The sequence below is a fragment of the Epinephelus lanceolatus genome, chromosome 3 (assembly GCF_041903045.1).
Source record: "Epinephelus lanceolatus isolate andai-2023 chromosome 3, ASM4190304v1, whole genome shotgun sequence".
In the NCBI taxonomy this organism is placed as follows: Eukaryota; Metazoa; Chordata; class Actinopteri; order Perciformes; family Serranidae; genus Epinephelus; species Epinephelus lanceolatus.
The window spans coordinates 44,874,293-44,893,273 of record NC_135736.1 but is presented as its reverse complement, the minus strand read 5'-3'; the positions used below and the strand labels follow the sequence as shown (position 1 = coordinate 44,893,273).

Genomic DNA, 18,981 nt, shown 5'->3' with positions numbered 1-18,981 from the left:
ACCACAGTTAAGTGTGAGCTCCAGGATCAGCACCCTGGACAGTGAGCTCCAGGATCAGCACCCTGGACAGTGAGCTCCAGGATCAGCACCCTGGACAGTGAGCTCCAGGATCAGCACCCTGGACAGTGACAATGATCAAACATTAAAAACAAAAGAGAATGTATTCTGTTTTACTTTCCTTAATTTCTTCCTGATTCTCTTTAGGAAGCAAAACATCAACAAACAAAACTGATTATGTTTTATGATAACATTCTCGGTTGAAGGTTAATGCATGTTTATTTGTCCTCCAGATGCTCCACAGCTTCCCTCTGTGTCAGTGAGTCCCTCTACTGACGTGAAGGGGGGCAGTTCAGTGACTCTGACCTGTAGCAGTGATGCTAACCCAGCAGCTAACTATACCTGGTACAAGAGGAGTACAAATCCAGATCATAAACATCTCAGTGAAGAACCACAGCTTGTCTTCAGCTCCATCCAGTCCTCTGACTCTGGACAGTATTACTGTACAGCTGAGAACGAGCTGGGGAGGAGGACGTCTGAATTCATCTCTACTGATGTGCAATGTGAGTAAAATACAGTTTGCAAGCAACAGAGAAAATCTACTAATTGGAAGATCGGAGTTTGATCCCCAGCTCCTCCAGCCCACACTTTGAAGTATCCTTGGGCACGATACTGAACACCAGATAACTCCTGATGGATGTGACATTGATGTGTGAGTGTGAGTGAATGGTTACTGAGTAGCAGGTGGCAACTTGTATGGTAGCCTCGGCCACCAGTGAGTGAATGGGTGAATGTGATTTGGTGTAAAAGCGCTTTGAGTGGTCGGAGGACTTGAAAGGCGCTTTTCAAGTCTAATTACCATTTATCATCCTCATTAAAGGGGCACTCCGCAGACTGCACATGAAGTGTAGTACAAGCTTAAAGTTTTCAACAAGAGGCCAGCATTACACGCTGAGCTGTGGGGTTTTTAACAAGTGGGCTTTTAGGAGGCAGGGGTGTCTAACTGATGATTTATTGATCAACTTATAATGATCTATATTCATATACAGATGCTCCAAAGCTTCCCTCTGTGTCTGTGTATCGTCGACGTAGGCTTCTTGCACTCATTTCCAAAATGCCGGCTCCAGTGGTTGTAAAGTGGTTGTGTAAATGCAGGCACGCTCATCATGCATATCGATAAAACTACCTAAATGTGTGCAGCATTAATGGCTTCACGGAGAACTCTGTAGATATTCATGTCGGCTAAATTGTGAATTAGCGATTTTCAAGCATTCATATTCTAACTCAACGCTTACAGATAACAATGCATACAATTGTGTGACAGCTTTCTCATGGAGGCTGCCATCTTCCTGGAAAACTCGCCTGGCTGGATAGTTTCACAATGCATGCTGGGAAATTCAGTCTTCCCATCAGTTGAGATGGGTTCCCTAAAGTTGGGGACACCCTAGCCCTTCACAGGAACGCACAAAACAAGGGCGAGGGCCAATTTTGAGGGGAAGTGTGAGTATTGGGACGGACCCTTAGTGTGTTAAAAAAAAGAGTTGCAGGTGGCACCTTTGTATGGTAGCCTTGGCCACTAGTGTATGAATGTGTGTGACTCATAGTGTGAAAAGCACTTTGAGTGGTCAGAAGACATGATCATGTTTGGTTAACTCTAACAGGCATGTGAGTTTCTCACCTCTCAGTGTTCTGCATTTCTCTGAAAACAGAAGCAACCTGACCACAGAGTGATGAGAGAAGAAACCAACTGGGAAAAAAAAATGCACATCATTTTCCATCCCTTCTTTTAACTAATACTCTTCATTCCATCCTGTTCAATAAAACTGCCTCATGGTTCACAGGTTGAATACGTTCCTGTTCTGTCACTACAGCTGCAGACTGTGCGACATCCTGTAGCGCACATAGAGATGAACTGTCTGTCTGTTTTTCTTTTGTCTTTATGAATGCTCTCTTGTGGTGTCAGTCAGATGTTTCATATAGCACCTCTCTAGCCTTCTGACCACTGAATTTGTCTCATCTTGCATGTTAATAATCTAACCAGGAAGGAAATGTAGACATTTAACATCCTGATATCTAACTTCTGCTCACTGACAACAGAGGAAAGGCATCTTTGAAGACGATGTCCTTCTTCACTGTGAGTAGAAACAGTTTATTGATGTAACTGATGCTGTTTACCTGCTGTGTGCATTATTTTATCTACTGACAGGTTTTATTGTCTCACACAGAGAGACGAGAGGAGCAGCTATGAGTCTAACTGCAGCAGCCAGAGGATTTGTCGTCTTCCTCCTCTCTGTGTCAGGTACTGTAGATCTACAGTTACATTTATCACATTAAAAGAGGGGAATCTGGGAAAATGTGGGACTGAAGGTCACATGTGGAAATAAGCAGATCAGAGTTGTGTGAAAGGAAAGCTTCCCAGAAACATGACAAATATTACTTTTGTGTGCAAATGTGGAAACAGCCCATATGCATAGGGTCTTGGTTTGTTTAATCAGTTCTAAAGTCGACCCTGGCTGCAGAGGCGACAGCTCAAGTGGCCGACAGTTAGTTTCTATCTGCAGCTACTTTTATCATGGTGAAGTGTTTTGGAGGGACATTGGTCTCACAGTGAAATCAAGTTATATTGTCTCAACTTTTCAAATATCATCGTATCATCATCTGCACCAAACCCTGCTAGTTCCTTCTGTATTGTATGAGTACAGTGTGATATTTCCGTGTTCTGTGTCGATAGTAATGATTGGCTTTTATCTTATCTTTGTATCAGAGCTGCTGTAAACAGTTTCCTCCGCCTCAGTGCTCTGCAGTTATTTTTAGTTTTCACACTCAGCAGCAACCAGACCAGAGATTAACTCTAGAAAGCATGTGCATGTCTTCCACTCTTCTTTAGCACTGACTGTGTAACTGTGCAAACACTGTGAATATTTACAGTATGTACTACCACCAGTGGCGCGCCCACAAAGTGTTCATAAGGGTGGTCAGATGGGGCCACTGAAATGTTGGTGTGACACACCAAAACTAAAAGCGATAACTGAATTTCAGGAATTCTATTCTGCTGTTGTAGTTTATAGTTTAGATGAAAACTATGTCAATATGGAGAGTTAAGGAATTGCACACTGATATACTTTGGCAGCAGGAAGCAGGAATGTCAGCCTCCAGTTAGTGTGTAAGAAGACTTTTAATTTGATGTTTTTTCTGACATTTTCTTGACAGTTTTTTAAATGAATTGAACAAAGCTGAAACACACAGAAAAGTCTATATTCTAGTTAGATGCATCTTGTGGAACATTTTATGACAATGACTGCAGATGATCAGTCTGATAATTGAGGACTTTAAAGCTTGTCCAGGTTATCTTTCCCCAAATCACATCAGTACTTTTTTGTCTTATTGACTGATTGTTTACTGAAGTCATTGATTTTGATTGTGGTTCCTGATGTGCTCTGTGTTACAGTGATACAGGGTCAGGATGACTGGGGAGTGACTTACACCTCTACTGAGATCTGTGCTGTAAAAGGATCAACAGTGGAAATACACTGCAGCTACAGATACCCATCCAGAATAAATGGCCCTGATACCAAAGTTGAGAACGCATCCTGGTTTATTGAAAAGAAGAATGTCGCGAATGTGTATCTGAAAGATGACCCACAGTATTCAGGTCGTGTGCAGTATGACTGTGATGAGATAAAGAATGACAGCACTCTGAGAATCACAGACCTGAGAGAAAGCGACTCAGCTGTGTACAAGTTCAGGTTCATAACAAACCATCCCAATGCTTATACTGGTGAACCTGGAGTCACTTTGTCTGTCGCAGGTAACATCCTCACTGGAATATTTAACAATTCACATTCAAATGCATAATTGCATGTATGTATTAATACAATTAATATTTATTTTCCTTCTACACAGACTTAGACCTCAAGGTCAGCAGATCATCTTCATCTTCTTACCTTCAGTGTCACAGCAGTCGTCATTTACCTGATCATACTTCCTACATCTGGTACAAGAATGGACAGAAAATAAAAGAAGGCACATCTCCTTATGTAGACTTCAGTTCTGATTCTGCAGACAGCTATTCCTGTGCTGTAAAAGGATGTGAGAACTTCCCCTCTCCTTCAGTGTGTGAGTTTACTTACAGTCTTCTACTGTTATATCACCATCTGCTGGAGCCTCTAAGCCATTGCACTGACACGTCTGTGTTAAATTGTTTAATGCTCTCATTTAGCTAATTTACCAACCAGAAATCATCAGTAGACATGACAGTGTCCAAACACACTGAACCAGCTTTATTTCCTTCATCCTCAGACGCACAAATTCATTTTTAAATTCAACGTTTTTATGTTTTTCTCCTCCAGATGCTCCAAAGCTTCCCTCTGTGTCAGTGAGTCCCTCTGCTGAGATAGTGGAGGGCAGTTCAGTGACTCTGACCTGTAGCAGTGATGCTAACCCAGCAGCTAAATATACCTGGTACAAGGAGAATGAAGACTCACCAAAAGCATCAGGACAGATCTTCACCATCTCTAACGTCACAGCTGAACACAGTGGGAATTATTACTGTGAAGCCCAGAACACAAGAGGACGTCATAACTCCACCTTACATCTGACTGTTGTGGCAGGTCCTGTCAGAGGTAGATGACACTGACTGACTAACAGACAGAATGACATGGCAAAGTGATTTATCAAAATAATCCTACTAATGAGTTGTATCACATATCTGTGTATATTTCTACATCATTCAGTAATGAATATCATCAGGTTGACTCTGGTGGTCTTGGTGCTGACTCTTCTGCTTCTCCTGAGTCTGTGGACGAGGTAAGACAATAAAAATCCATCAGTTCAGTCACTGCTCTTTATTTTGTTCTAACCTTCTGTATTTGTTGTTGACTCGATCCAGGAAGAAGAAAACTCTGAGCTTCACCACTGAACCACAGAAACCTGTAGAGATAGAGGTGAGAGAGAAAGAGAGGCCCTGTTGACAAAACTTCCTCTATATCACAGTTCTAATAACTTGGCTCATAAAAACACTTGAACATGAAGGAGATGTGAAGCAAATTCATGTTTAAAACACAACTTGCTGAGTAGGAACCAGTAAAGAATTTGGCCAAAACAAACTTTCAGCAAATCAATGAAATCAAATAAAACTCTTAATATATGCAAGTTTCATGAATAAGCCTCATTTTGTGGTCTCTCTCCATCAGTTAGACTCATGTCCTGCGTATGAGAACGTCTCAGACGCTGCAGCACAGACAGAAGACACAGAGGAGCAGGAAGACCTGGTGTGAAGTCCAGTCAGGTTAGAGCCTCCTGCATCAAATAAAACAGGCCCACTTCAGATTTATAGTCACAGTTCCAACCATAACTTTACACAAGTTTTATGTGATTGTCTTCAGATGCACTTGAACCAGAGGCGGGACTCACCTGATGGAAACAAAGTAGTACCACATGGAAATATCAGTGTGGAGAGTGAGGCTGTGGAGGATGTGGGGGAAGTGGATACATTTACTTGTAGGTCCATTATGAGACAATATGCACAGATATGCAAAAGGCCTCACCACCTCTCCTACACTGGATCAAAACACAGACTTTGTTGTGACTTTGCCTCTTTTTCTGTTTCTGTGTGTCTGCTTGGCTTCATTTTTAGTCCCTTCCTGGTTGGTGTGTGTAACTCTGAGTGACACTTTGTAGATGGAGGCCTTGGAGCCCCTGGGCCTGTACCTGTTAGGTCCATTCAGCCTTTAACTTAATGTCAGTTTTCAGTAGCAGCAGCAGGTAGGAGTCAGCAGCACAGGCAGTCAGCAGCAGCATGTAGCACAACGTTTAGAAGAATGTGGTGTTGGCAGCTTGAACTGAATCATGTCGAGGTGTCAAACATGATTTATAGTTTAGATCAGCTGATGGTCAGGTGCTGTGTGACTCACTGACTTATAACTCACTGCTTAAACTATGCAAGCTTATTTCTACCTATACAGTTATATTACAGAAGTGTAGACATTGAATTTGTTATGGAAAATGTTATCATGTAATTCCACATAATAAATATATTGTGAAAAATCAGCTTCTTTTTTTCAAGACTTAAACTGCCAAAGGTTTTACTGATAAAATGTGAACATGAACCAGGAGTGAATTTAAATTTGAGTCATCAACCAGTGATGGATGGTAAAGTGTTGTTTCAGGGTGCTGATTCAGTATCTGTGATGTTTCACTGTCCTCTAGTGGGGAAGCTTCAGTGTGACACATTCAGGCTTCATCACTCTGAGTGCTCCCTCCACTGTCTGCTTTAAAGGGTCAGTTCACCCAAATTATAAATAGACACATTTTCTCTTTTACCTCCAGTGGTATCTAGACATGCAGGTAGGTTTTTGGGTGTTTTTTTTAAACATAGGGTGACTCTTTTTTGTTTTGTTTTTTTCTAATTTGAATGTAGGACTTCTCTACACACAGTTTATCCACAACTGAACCACCTAAACAAGCCAAATTCCATCAAAGTATTGTTCTATTCAACATCATCGCATCCCCAATGTGTGTCGATACGAAATCCTACCTGTCCATGAAATTATGTGTGGGGCGGCTGTAGCTCAGGAGGTAGGGCAGGGCACCCACCATCTTCCAGCCCACATGTGGAAGTATCCTTGAGCAAGATACGGCTGTTCCATTGGTGTGTGAGTGTGTTAAACTGAGTAGCAGGTGGCACCTTGTATTGTAGCCTCGGCCATTAGTGTATCAGTGTGTGTATGAATGAGTGTGACTCATAGTGTGAAAAGCACTTTGAGTGGTCAGAAGACATGATCATGTTTGGTTAACTCTAACAGGCATGTGAGTTTCTCACCTCTCTCAGCAACCTGACCACAGAGTGACCAGAGAAGAAACCAGCTGAGAAACAAAAATGCACATCATTTTCCATCCCTTCTTTTAACTAATACTCTTCATTCCATCCTGTTCAATAAAACTGCCTCATGGTTCACAGGTTGAATACGTTCCTGTTCTGTCACTACAGCTGCAGACTGTGTGACATCCTGTGGCGCACATAGACATGAACTGTCTGTCTGTTTTTCTTTTCTCTTTATGAATGCTCTCTTGTGGTGTCGGTCGGATGTTTGCAGCAAAACAGCTTTGATATCATAATTCTATTGTTTAAACTAAATTTTTCAAAACAACCCGACTTTGTCGATTTGTGGGTATTTATTTAGTAAACAGACTTGAATTCATGTAACGCCTCTCTAGCCTTCCGACCACTGAATTCGACTCATCTTGAATGTTAATAATCTAACCAGGAAGGAAATGAAGAGGTTTAACATCCTGATATCTAACTTCTGCTCACTGACAACAGAGGAAAGGCATCTTTGACGACGCCCTTCTTCACTGTGAGTAGAAACAGTTTATTGATGTAACTGATGCTGTTTACCTGCTGTGAGCATTATTTTATCTACTGACAGGTTTTATTGTCTCACACAGAGAGACGAGAGGAGCAGCTATGAGTCTAACTGCAGCAGCCAGAGGATTTGTCGTCTTCCTCCTCTCTGTGTCAGGTACTGTAGATCTACAGTTACATTCATCACATTAAAAGAGGGGAATCTGGGAAAATGTGGGACTGAAGGTCACATGTGGAAATAAGTGGATCAGAGTTGTGTGAAAGGAAAGCTTCCCAGAAACATGACAAATATTACTTTTGTGTGCAAGTGTGGAAACAGCCCATATGCATAGGGTCTTGGTTTGTTTAATCAGTTCTAAAGTCGACCCTGGCTGCAGAGGCGACAGCTCAAGTGGCCGACAGTTAGTTTCTATCTGCAGCTACTTTTATCATGGTGAAGTGTTTTGGAGGGATATTGGTCTCACAGTGAAATCAAGTTATATTGTCTCAACTTTTCAAATATCATCATCGTATCATCATCTGCACCAAACCCTGCTAGATCCTTCTGTATTGTATGAGTACAGTGTGATATTTCCGTGTTCTGTGTCGATAGTACTGATTGGCTTTTATCTTATCTTTGTATCAGAGGTGCTGTAAACAGTTTCCTCCGCCTCAGTGCTCTGCAGTTATTTTTAGTTTTCACACTCAGCAGCAACCAGGCCAGAGATTAACTCTAGAAAGCATGTGCACGTCTTCCACTCTTCTTTAGCACTGACTGTGTAACTGTGCAAACACTGTGAATATTTACAGTATGTACTACCACCAGTGGCACGCCCACAAAGTGTTCATAAGGGTGGTCAGATGGGGCCACTGAAATGTTGGTGTGACACACCAAAACTAAAAGCGATAACTGAATTTCAGGAATTCTATTCTGCTGTTGTAGTTTATAGTTTAGATGAAAACTATGTCAATATGGAGAGTTAAGGAATTGCACACTGATATACTTTGGTTTCTGATTTCACAGTTAATGATGCAAATTACCTGATGTGCATTGTCTTATAACGGCAAAACATTTACTGGCAACAAGCCTTCTGAAGTTTAGGGGAGACTCGTGGGTTCCCATAGAAACCATTTTCATTTAGATATCTTGAGGTGAGAGTTCAAGTGACTCCTTTGAAAATGTCTAAACTTGGAACATATTTTAGCCCCGTTTCTGACAAGCTATGCTGACATGTCTAGTTTAACAGGAAACCACTACCTTCTTGCTAGGTTTAAAAAATGCACCACAGCCTCCTAAAAGCAGGAATGTCAGCCTCCAGTTAGTGTGTAAGAAGACTTTTAATTTGATGTTTTTTCTGACATTTTCTTGACAGTTTTTTAAATGAATTGAACAAAGTTGAAACACACAAAAAAGTCTATATTCTAGTTAGATGCATCATGTGGAACATTTAATGACAATGACTGCAGATGATCAGTCTGATAATTGAGTACTTTAAAGTTTGTCCAGGTTATCTTTCCCCAAATCACATCAGTACTTTTTTTGTCTTATTGACTGATTGTTTACTGAAGTCATTGATTTTGATTGTGGTTCCTGATGTGCTCTGTGTTACAGTGATACAGGGTCAGGATGACTGGGGAGTGACTTACACCTCTACTGAGATCTGTGCTGTAAAAGGATCAACAGTGGAAATACACTGCAGCTACAGATACCCATCCAGAATAAATGGCCCTGATACCAAAGTTGAGAAAGCATTCTGGTTTATTGAAAAGAAGAATGTCGCGAATGTGTATCTGAAAGATGACCCACAGTATTTAGGTCGTGTGCAGTATGACCGTGATGAGATAAAGACTGACTGCACTCTGAGAATCACAGACCTGAGAGAGAGTGACTCAGCTGTGTACAAGTTCAGGTTCATAACAAACCATCCCAATGCTTATACTGGTGAACCTGGAGTCACTTTGTCTGTCGCAGGTAACATCCTCACTGGAATATTTAACAATTCACATTCAAATGCATAATTGCATGTATGTATTAATACAATTAATATTTATTTTCCTTCTACACAGACTTAGACCTCAAGGTCAGCAGATCATCTTCATCTTCTTCCCTTCAGTGTCACAGCAGTCGTTATTTACCTGATCATACTTCCTACATCTGGTACAAGAATGGACAGAAAATAAAAGAAGGCACATCTCCTTATGTAGACTTCAGTTCTGATTCTGCAGACAGCTATTCTTGTGCTGTAAAAGGATGTGAGAACTTCCCCTCTCCTTCAGTGTGTGAGTTTACTTACAGTCTTCTACTGTTATATCACCATCTGCTGGAGCCTCTAAGCCATTGCACTGACACGTCTGTGTTAAATTGTTTAATGCTCTCATTTAGCTAATTTACCAACCAGAGATCATCAGTAGACATGACAGTGATGCTGCTGAAATGTTGGACAGTTACACACAGACACACAGACACACAGACACACACACACACACACACACACACACACACAGACACACACACACACACACACACACACACACACTCATCTTCAAATTAATTGTTCATGTTTTTCTCCTCCAGATGCTCCAAAGCTTCCCTCTGTGTCAGTGAGTCCCTCTGCTGAGATAGTGGAGGGCAGTTCAGTGACTCTGACCTGTAGCAGTGATGCTAACCCAGCAGCTAAATATACTTGGCACAAGAGGAATGGAAATTTATTCCATCATCCTCAGAGACAAAAACCACAACTTGTCCTCAGCTCCATCCAGTCCTCTGACTCTGGAGAGTATGACTGTAAAGCTTTGAACGAGCTGGGGTGGAGCACATCTAATTACATCTTAGATGTGAAATGTGAGTAAAACACTGCTAATTCAAAAAGCATCATGCAACTAATGACTACATTTTAATGCTTTATTACCCAGCCAGGCTGATGGCTCTGATTGTTTCACATTCACAGTCTGCTGCTGCAGTTCACTGAGGTATAGGTTGAGTAAAACAATTTCGAAGGAGGTCTTGAGCTTCCAACTCTAGAGCTGTATTACTATTCTTCTCAGATGTTCTGTTCTATATAGGTTTGCTACAGGTTGCTTTATAGGATTTAAGACAAAAATGATTGGTGGCAGGGAAGAGAAGGGGGGGTCTCTGGTAATCCATGTAGGAGGGCACTAAGTTTCTTCACTCAAAAGGGTCATGACGAGGTAATGTGTGGCCAAGTTCCACATACAGGTCTATTATTGGTTACTGTATCCTGCCAGTTAGCTTTATAGAGGAGACAACAGCCTGTCTCACAATGTCTGAAGTAGGTGAATAACATAGTAATCACAATAATTATGTTGCTCCTCCTGGTTTGTGGCAGTCCATACCTAAAAACTGGTCTGTAAACAAAAATTCATAAGTTGTCTCTCATTTCTCCTCCAGATGCTCCAAAGCTTCCCTCTGTGTCAGTGAGTCCCTCTGCTGAGATAGTGGAGGGCAGTTCAGTGACTCTGACCTGTAGCAGTGATGCTAACCCAGCAGCTAACTATACCTGGTACAAGGAGGATGAAGACTCACCAAAAGCATCAGGACAGATCTTCACCATCTCTAACGTCACAGCTGAACACAGTGGGAATTATTACTGTGAAGCCCAGAACACAAGAGGACGTCATAACTCCACCTTACATCTGACTGTTGTGGCAGGTAAGTTTTGCATTCATGTTTTCAGCGAGGGCAGGAAACCTAGTTGACCTTAATATTACTGATAGGGGGAAGAGGCACTTTAAGACGTCTCTCAACCTCATAGTTGTATCCTCTGGACAGAAGGCAGAGAAATGAATGTGTGGTCCAGTTATGTGGAAGTCAGAGATCTGAGAAAGAGAACAGTCCAGATTTCTTCTTCAGTGGAACATTAGTCATTATGTTTTCACTTTGTTACATAATGAAGAACTCTTAGGAATTTCATCATCTTCATTACCTGTGTTCTATCAGTAAAAGGTTCAAGAATATGTTTGCTGGTGTTTCTATGAGGGGTTCTGCTGCAGTTTTAAGTACAGTAATCACTGATTCAATGTGCATCATTTCCTTGCACTCAGAGCAGGAGTTGTTCCAGTGTTATTTGGCTTATGTCAACACATCCACTGCAGCGTTAGGCCTCTGTCTTGTCACCTGTCTTGTTCATAATAGCAACTAGCAGCTAGTAAACACACACACGGACACGCCGCAGTATATAGCGCCCACAAAACTTCAGCTGATTTAATAATGTGACTGCCTTTGTTATGCTCCACAGTTGGAGAAGTAATAACCTGTGCAGCATCCTTGCAGACTCAGTATGGGAAGCTATTGCATTGTACGTTGTAGCCTGTGATTTAGTAGGTGCTGTCATCGTACTCTCTGCATAGATCAAACCTGATGTTGTATCAAAGTTTATTAGATCCATGTCACACAGTGTAGCTTACACTAAACCTATAAGATTGCTAAAATCTCACAGTCTGTAGGAGGCTGTAGGCGAGACATCTGCCAGCTGGGGACCACTGTTTGAGAGCAACAAACAACAAAAGTGGTTGGTTCTTAGAGAGACATCAGCAGCATTTCCTGCAGTGATTGTGCCACCAACAGCTGGTGTTTTGAGCCAAAACATGATCTTTCCCCAACCATAACTAAGTGGTTTTTGCACTCAGACTCAACTACATGTTAACTACAGCATTGTTGAAATGTAAAGTTTCATTATATCTGTTACATAATAGGGTACAAATGGTACATATGTGCGTGCTTTGCAGAGACGTACAACGCAAATATCTATTCTGACAATTAGGTTGAGGAGCTTCAGGAAAACTGCTCGGATATACTTCGTTGGTGGTTCTGTTTGTCCAAAGAATGTGCGCTCTCTCGCCTCGACAATATTTGTCTCTTGACTACATGGGCCAAAATGTCTAATATTTCCTCTTGAATGGTGGCAGACATCCAGTTGTGTGTTTGCTGATGCCTCTCGTGTCCTCTGGGCAACTCATAACATTATGTCTGTCGCTCCATCATTAGCTGCTATAACACTCCATCCTGATGGATATGCTGTACAGTGGAATTCCCTCATGTCCAAAATATTTTATGGATCTAAAAAGCAGCTCCAAAACTGTCCTGGTCAAATTTCTGTTTTTTCTCAGCTGCCAATAATAAGCTCTCCCTACCACAACTCACTCCCCAAGTTGAGCTGCCCCATGACCTGACCCCGAACCTTACACTTTGATCTAACATGATGCCACTGTCATGTTATATTGGAGGAGCTAATTCAATTTGCACAATTTAACTATTTTTTTCCTCATGTATTTTCTGACAGGCACCTTATCATATGCTGTTCAAAATAAAATAAAAAAAATCATATGGCCTAATAGTTTTGGTAAAACAGCTATTTACAGACTGTGTTGTTCCACCTCTTGTCAATAGGGGGTGCTGCAGCCCTCTCAGCACCCACCTTCCATGCCCACAGATTTTATGCCCATTTACTTTGTAGACCTAGACCATTGAATTGTCTGGGTCTATATACTGGACTATAGCAGTTTATTACTGTACATATATATTGGTTTGAATGTATGTGTAACTGTAACACCCTGATTAACTGTGTTTTGTTTAGATCGTAGTTCCTCAGGAGCAGGGAAGTTAGTAGCTGCTGGAACAATCACTGTTGTTCTCCTGGCTGTCATACTCCTCGCTGTGTTCCTGTGGATCAGGTGAGCACTTCTGTTTTGACCGAATCATTGTTTGTTAAATCACTGAAAGTCAGTTTGTCACACCTAAAACTTTGAATGATTTTTTATTTTTTTTCGATTGATTCTCTGGACCAGAAAAAAGAGAGCTTCCAGGGACTCGTCTGAGCCTGGAGAGAGAGCAGACAACAGGGAACAGGTGAGAAGAGTGACGTTTATTATTCAGGAACAAAATAAATTCTGGTTCCTGTTCATTCACACTGCTGAGTCAACCACTCATCTGACTGAGAGGGACCTCATGTTGCTCTTTTCACATCCTTCTTCACAGATGTTAATTTCTATCATGCTCTCTTTGATTCGTCTCTTGTCTTGGATGTGACCAAGGTCTTGTCTACACATTTACAGTTTTTTTTTTTTTTCTTAGCGGATATTTTCCCCAACTCAGTTCATAATGCATCCAATCGGCACCTGTCATGGGGGAATGGTACACCGCCAGACAGCATCAATTTGAAATGCTGCCAGTAACGATGTGATATAAGGAGCTGGACAGTCCCTATAGAGTGGGTGGGTGGGGTGATAGATGGCTCCAATAAACCCTGGACTTCAACCCAGGAACCTGGTGTTTGCTTCCTGTATGAATGTAGAGCCAAATCATGTGCTGTTGTAGCCTAAACCTAGCCACCTGCTTTTCTTGATGTCCCATTGTAGCTTGCAACATCCCTGAAGATCATCACCTTTGTGATGGGGGAGACCATCAAAGATAACTAATGCTGACAAGTGTTTGGGCCGTTTTTGTGTTCTTGAGTAAACAGAGATATTTTGTAGAACAAAGATTGTGTGGACAGAATTTTCTTTTTTAAAATGTCGACAAAAATTTCCATTTCTGAAAAAAAAAAAAATATATATATATATATATATATATATATATATACACACACATGCGGACGGGGCCTAAACTCCTGGTACTTTCAGAGTCTCACCTGCTTTTTGTCCTTTCCTCTTCTTCTGTCATACAGCAGCATGTTGGTGAAGCAGTGATATTAAACACATTATTACAACAGCTGCTGTTGCTTTGACTTTTTCTGTCCTGGTTGTAATCCTCTGCCTTATTTAAAATAAATGTTGTCTCTGTGATGTCTACCTGGTCAGAGACAGCCAGAGGAGCAGGGTGACCTTCAGTATGCCAGCATCCATTTCTCCAACAACCAGGCAGATCCTCTCTACTACAACATGAGACCAGCTCAGCCCCTCAGACACACGGAGCAACGAGAGGACGTTGAGTACGTTACCGTCAAGTTCAACAGTGCCAGAACTGCCCCGAGGTGAGCAGCTCCTTACACACCAACGTTATCCTCACTACAAGTAAAATGACATAACTGTGAAATGAATGCATTGCATTTTCCCGCTCTCTATTGTTAGTTTGTTTGTATATAATTAGAATGATGTTATTTGATACTATCTACAGAACCAGAGGTCGGGGAGGTGGAGAGGATCCAGCTGCATTGTACAGCACAGTCAACAAAACCAGATGACCACAGCAGGCATTGCATTTACAATCTGATATGTCAGATACATAATCGGGTAACTTTTGATTTTTAAAACACATTTCTCAGGATGGGTCTCAAGAATGTACAAAGAGACAATTTTACATCTTAGAGAAACTCAAATTCATGAATTCAACGTACTACAGAAGCCGAGATTTTTTTTAATGCAGTTACATCAAGATCACAAGTTCATTATTTTGTTTGGTTTAATGCATGTTGATTCTTGAGATAATTTATCACAAGAAAACAACTTTTGCTTTTTCAAAATTATGGGATAATTACTGAGACCTTGAAAATGAGTGTGTGGTTCATTTGATCACACCTGATTTCAGCCTTCAAGATCAACTGGCATGAGGAGGATTCATAAGTAGGGCTAAGATGCTTTGTGAATAATTTTCATCTTTACGAAGTTACAAGGAAAAATGAGAAAACGTCACAATTTTTAGAAATTTCTTGGTATTTCAATTTTGTACTTTGGAGCAACTCTTTGTACGTTGGAAGCTTTAAGAATATGGGCCCTGATTGTCACTGACAGTCTGCATGGCTGCATGTTTACAGGAATATAAGTGGGATATTCATTTTCATTAGCCATGTACATGAACAGTTTAGTAGGAACATTGTCTTTTTTTTTAAATAAAAGGAAAAATCCAGAATATTTTGTGCATGTAAATGTAGTTACAGAGAGGCAGTGCAGACCTCAAAGTTTAAACTGTGACATGGAAGGACTGCAAAATGTCTCCGTGGTGACAAATCACACCTGAGATCTCTTATGTATTATAAGTTACAGCTTATTAAATATTATTATTTTGCTGCTTCCCTGTTGAAGGGGAACATGTGTTTGCTGATAGTTGCAGTTTCCAACTGTTGCCACTAGATATTAGTAGTGAGTTCTATTTTACTGATAACAGACAACTTCCATCATCCTGTCAAGTACATTTCTCTCATTCTGTATACAATATATCTTTACCATGTTTTCCTTGTTTCCTCTTTTTTATTTGATTTTATGTTTTACCAGTTTGAACACAGCTGGTTTTATTGTTGAGTTAAGTGTCATTTATCAGAATCCTTATGCTTATTTTGTGAATTATCTCTACACTGCACCGGCTCATGAGTTATTTACATCCCTGTCTTCTTCATACACATATCTGAAGTGTTTTTGTTTTGTATTTGTTTGTACTTTTAACCCCATGTATTTACATTTAGATTTTGTACTTGTGCTTTATTGTTTCATCTCGCTTAATTAAAAAAAAATGCATCATAGCAGTTAAGATCTTTTCTTTTCTTCCCCTCTTACTCGTGTTGTTTGGCCTGATGAGTTAGTGTCTTTTTGGTAATAGGTCATTTGAACAGTGTTTGTTGTGCAGTCTTTTGTGTTTGTTATTAACCCTTTAACATCTCATTTGTCTTCTGCTCTGATTAAACAGCACTGCATTGTTTCCCTTTGATTGTTTGCATTACCTGCAGCAGCTTACTGAAGTGAACAGGAGTCCTCTGGACTGCCTCTCAGATTTAGCATGGATTACTGAAGGAGTTTACCAGGCACAGGCCCAGGGGCCCAAAGTGTCCGGGGGGGCCTCTGGCCTTCACCTGCAAAATGTCACTTTATTTAACATGTACCAACCAGGAGGAGACTCAAAATGACCACAGTTAAGTGTGAGCTCCAGGATCAGCACCCTGGACAGTGAGCTCCAGGATCAGCACCCTGGACAGTGAGCTCCAGGATCAGCACCCTGGACAGTGACAATGATCAAACATTAAAAACAAAAGAGAATGTATTCTGTTTTACTTTCCTTAATTTCTTCCTGATTCATTTTAGGAAGCAAAACATCAACATACAAAACTGATTATGTTTTATGATAACATTCTCAGTTGAAGGTTAATGCATGTTTATTTGTCCTCCAGATGCTCCACAGCTTCCCTCTGTGTCAGTGAGTCCCTCTGCTGAGATAGTAGAGGGCAGTTCAGTGACTCTGACCTGTAGCAGTGATGCTAACCCAGCAGCTAAATATACCTGGTACAAGGAGGGTGGACATTTACACCATCATCCTCAGAGACAAAATCCACAGCTTGTCTTCAGCTCCATCCAGTCCTCTGACTCTGGAGAGTATTACTGTAAAGCTGAGAACGAGCTGGGGAGGAGGTCGTCTAATTACATCTCTACAGATGTAAAATGTGAGTAAAACACTGCTAATTCAAAAAGCATCATGCAACTAATGACTACATTTTAAAGCTTTATTACCCAGCCAGGCTGATGGCTCTGATTGTTTCACATTCACAGTCTGCTGCTGCAGTTCACTGAGCAGCTACAGCAGATGATGAAAAGGTAGTTTTATTAACAGTTGGCTCCCAGATCTGAAATGATGTTCTGGGGATTCAAATCATCAGTAATCCAAAACACCACCTCAGGCTTCTGTCCTGTCATCAACCCTGCTTCCTACAGATGATGCTCCTGTACTAGCAGTTTGCGTTGCCAAAAATGTAGCCTGGTATTTATAACTAATTTAAGACAGCTTATTTAAAAAAAACAACTAACAGATCATATTTATGAAAATATTCAGTTATTAAGTTCAGTATAAAAAAAATGTGCTACTGATAAATGCTTTATTTATCTTCGTCAAATTTCAATCACAAAACTACCTCTAAAGTTTCCAATACTTCCACAAGCATACATTTAACTCTATTCAACACAACACATGAATATATATTCATGTTGGTTAAATTATTTTATGTTTTCCAGATGCTCCAAAGCTTCCCTCTGTGTCAGTGAGTCCCTCTGCTGAGATAGTGGAGGGCAGTTCAGTGAATCTGACCTGTAGCAGTGATGCTAACCCAGCAGCTAAATACACCTGGTACAAGGAGGATGAAGACTCACCAAAAGCATCAGGACAGATCTTCACCATCTCTAACGTCACAGCTGAACACAGTGGGAATTATTACTGTGAAGCCCAGAACACAAGAGGACGTCATAACTCCACCTTACATCTGACTGTTGTGGCAGGTCCTGTCAGAGGTAGATGACACTGACTGACTAACAGACAGATTGACATGGCAAAGTGATTTATCAAAATAATCCTACTAATGAGTTGTATCACATATCTGTGTATATTTCTACATCATTCAGTAATGAATATCGTCAGGTTGACTCTGGTGGTCTTGGTGCTGACTCTTCTGCTTCTCCTGAGTCTGTGGACGAGGTAAGACAATAAAAATCCATCAGTTCAGTCACTGCTCTTTATTTTGTTCTAACCTTCTGTGTTTGTTGTTGACTCGATCCAGGAAGAAGAAAACTCTGAGCTTCACCACTGAACCACAGAAACCTGTAGAGATAGAGGTGAGAGAGAAAGAGAGGCCCTGTTGACAAAACTTCCTCTATATCACAGTTCTAATAACTTGGCTCATAAAAACACTTGAACATGAAGATGTGAAGCAAATTCATGTTTAAAACACAACTTGCTGAGTAGGAACCAGTAAAGAATTTGGCCAAAACAAACTTTCAGCAAATCAATGAAATCAAATAAAACTCTTAATATATGCAGGTTTCATGAATAAGCCTCATTTTGTGGTCTCTCTCCATCAGTTAGACTCATGTCCTGCGTATGAGAACGTCTCAGACGCTGCAGCACAGACAGAAGACACAGAGGAGCAGGAAGACCTGGTGTGAAGTCCAGTCAGGTTAGAGCCTCCTGCATCAAATAAAACAGGCCCACTTCAGATTTATAGTCACAGTTCCAACCATAACTTTACACAAGTTTTATGTGATTGTCTTCAGATGCACTTGAACCAGAGGCGGGACTCACCTGATGGAAACAAAGTAGTACCACATGGAAATATCAGTGTGGAGAGTGAGGCTGTGGAGGATGTGGGGGAAGTGGATACATTTACTTGTAGGTCCATTATGAGACAATATGCACAGATATGCAAAAGGCCTCACCACCTCTCCTACACTGGATCAAAACACAGACTTTGTTGTGACTTTGCCTCTTTTTCTGTTTCTGTGTGTCTGCTTGGCTTCATTTTTAGTCCCTTCCTGGTTGGTGTGTGTTACTCTGAGTGACACTTTGTAGATGGAGGCCTTGGAGCCCCTGGGCCTGTACCTGTTAGGTCCATTCAGCCTTTAACTTAATGTCAGTTTTCAGTAGCAGCAGCAGGTAGGAGTCAGCAGCACAGGCAGTCAGCAGCAGCATGTAGCACAACGTTTAGAAGAATGTGGTGTTGGCAGCTTGAACTGAATCATGTCGAGGTGTCAAACATGATTTATAGTTTAGATCAGCTGATGGTCAGGTGCTGTGTGACTCACTGACTTATAACTCACTGCTTAAACTATGCAAGCTTATTTCTACCTGTACAGTTATATTACAGAAGTGTAGACATTGAATTTGTTATGGAAAATGTTATCATGTAATTCCACATAATAAATATATTGTGAAAAAT

General features: G+C 40.9%; 1 protein-coding gene and 3 long non-coding RNA genes across 5 annotated transcripts; all 4 read left to right on the top strand.

Moving 5' to 3' along the window:
- Positions 1-4,663: 4,663 nt before the first annotated feature.
- Positions 4,664-6,036, top strand: LOC144462505 (uncharacterized). 2 transcript variants are annotated; one of them, XR_013490784.1, is made up of 4 exons: positions 4,664-4,803; positions 4,886-4,940; positions 5,190-5,284; positions 5,382-6,036. It is a non-coding gene; the product is annotated as an uncharacterized LOC144462505 (long non-coding RNA). The 2 variants fall into 2 exon arrangements; XR_013490783.1 differs by lacking the exon at positions 4,664-4,803 and having other exon boundaries at positions 4,850-4,940.
- A 1,331-nt stretch (positions 6,037-7,367) lies between these two features.
- LOC144462548 (B-cell receptor CD22-like) lies at positions 7,368-17,568 on the top strand. The gene is made up of 4 exons (XM_078166614.1): positions 7,368-7,517; positions 8,952-9,311; positions 9,407-9,619; positions 17,288-17,568. The coding sequence occupies exons 1-4, from the start codon at positions 7,463-7,465 to the stop codon at positions 17,566-17,568; spliced, it is 909 nt and encodes a 302-aa protein (XP_078022740.1). The 5' UTR covers positions 7,368-7,462.
- On the top strand, positions 12,908-16,145 carry LOC144462509 (uncharacterized). Its single transcript, XR_013490788.1, has 4 exons — positions 12,908-13,030; positions 13,145-13,205; positions 14,156-14,328; positions 14,472-16,145. It is a non-coding gene; the product is annotated as an uncharacterized LOC144462509 (long non-coding RNA).
- Positions 17,569-17,669: 101 nt separating the features above from the next.
- On the top strand, positions 17,670-18,892 carry LOC144462506 (uncharacterized). Its single transcript, XR_013490785.1, has 4 exons — positions 17,670-17,744; positions 17,827-17,881; positions 18,128-18,222; positions 18,320-18,892. It is a non-coding gene; the product is annotated as an uncharacterized LOC144462506 (long non-coding RNA).
- The last annotated feature ends 89 nt before the right edge of the window (positions 18,893-18,981 follow it).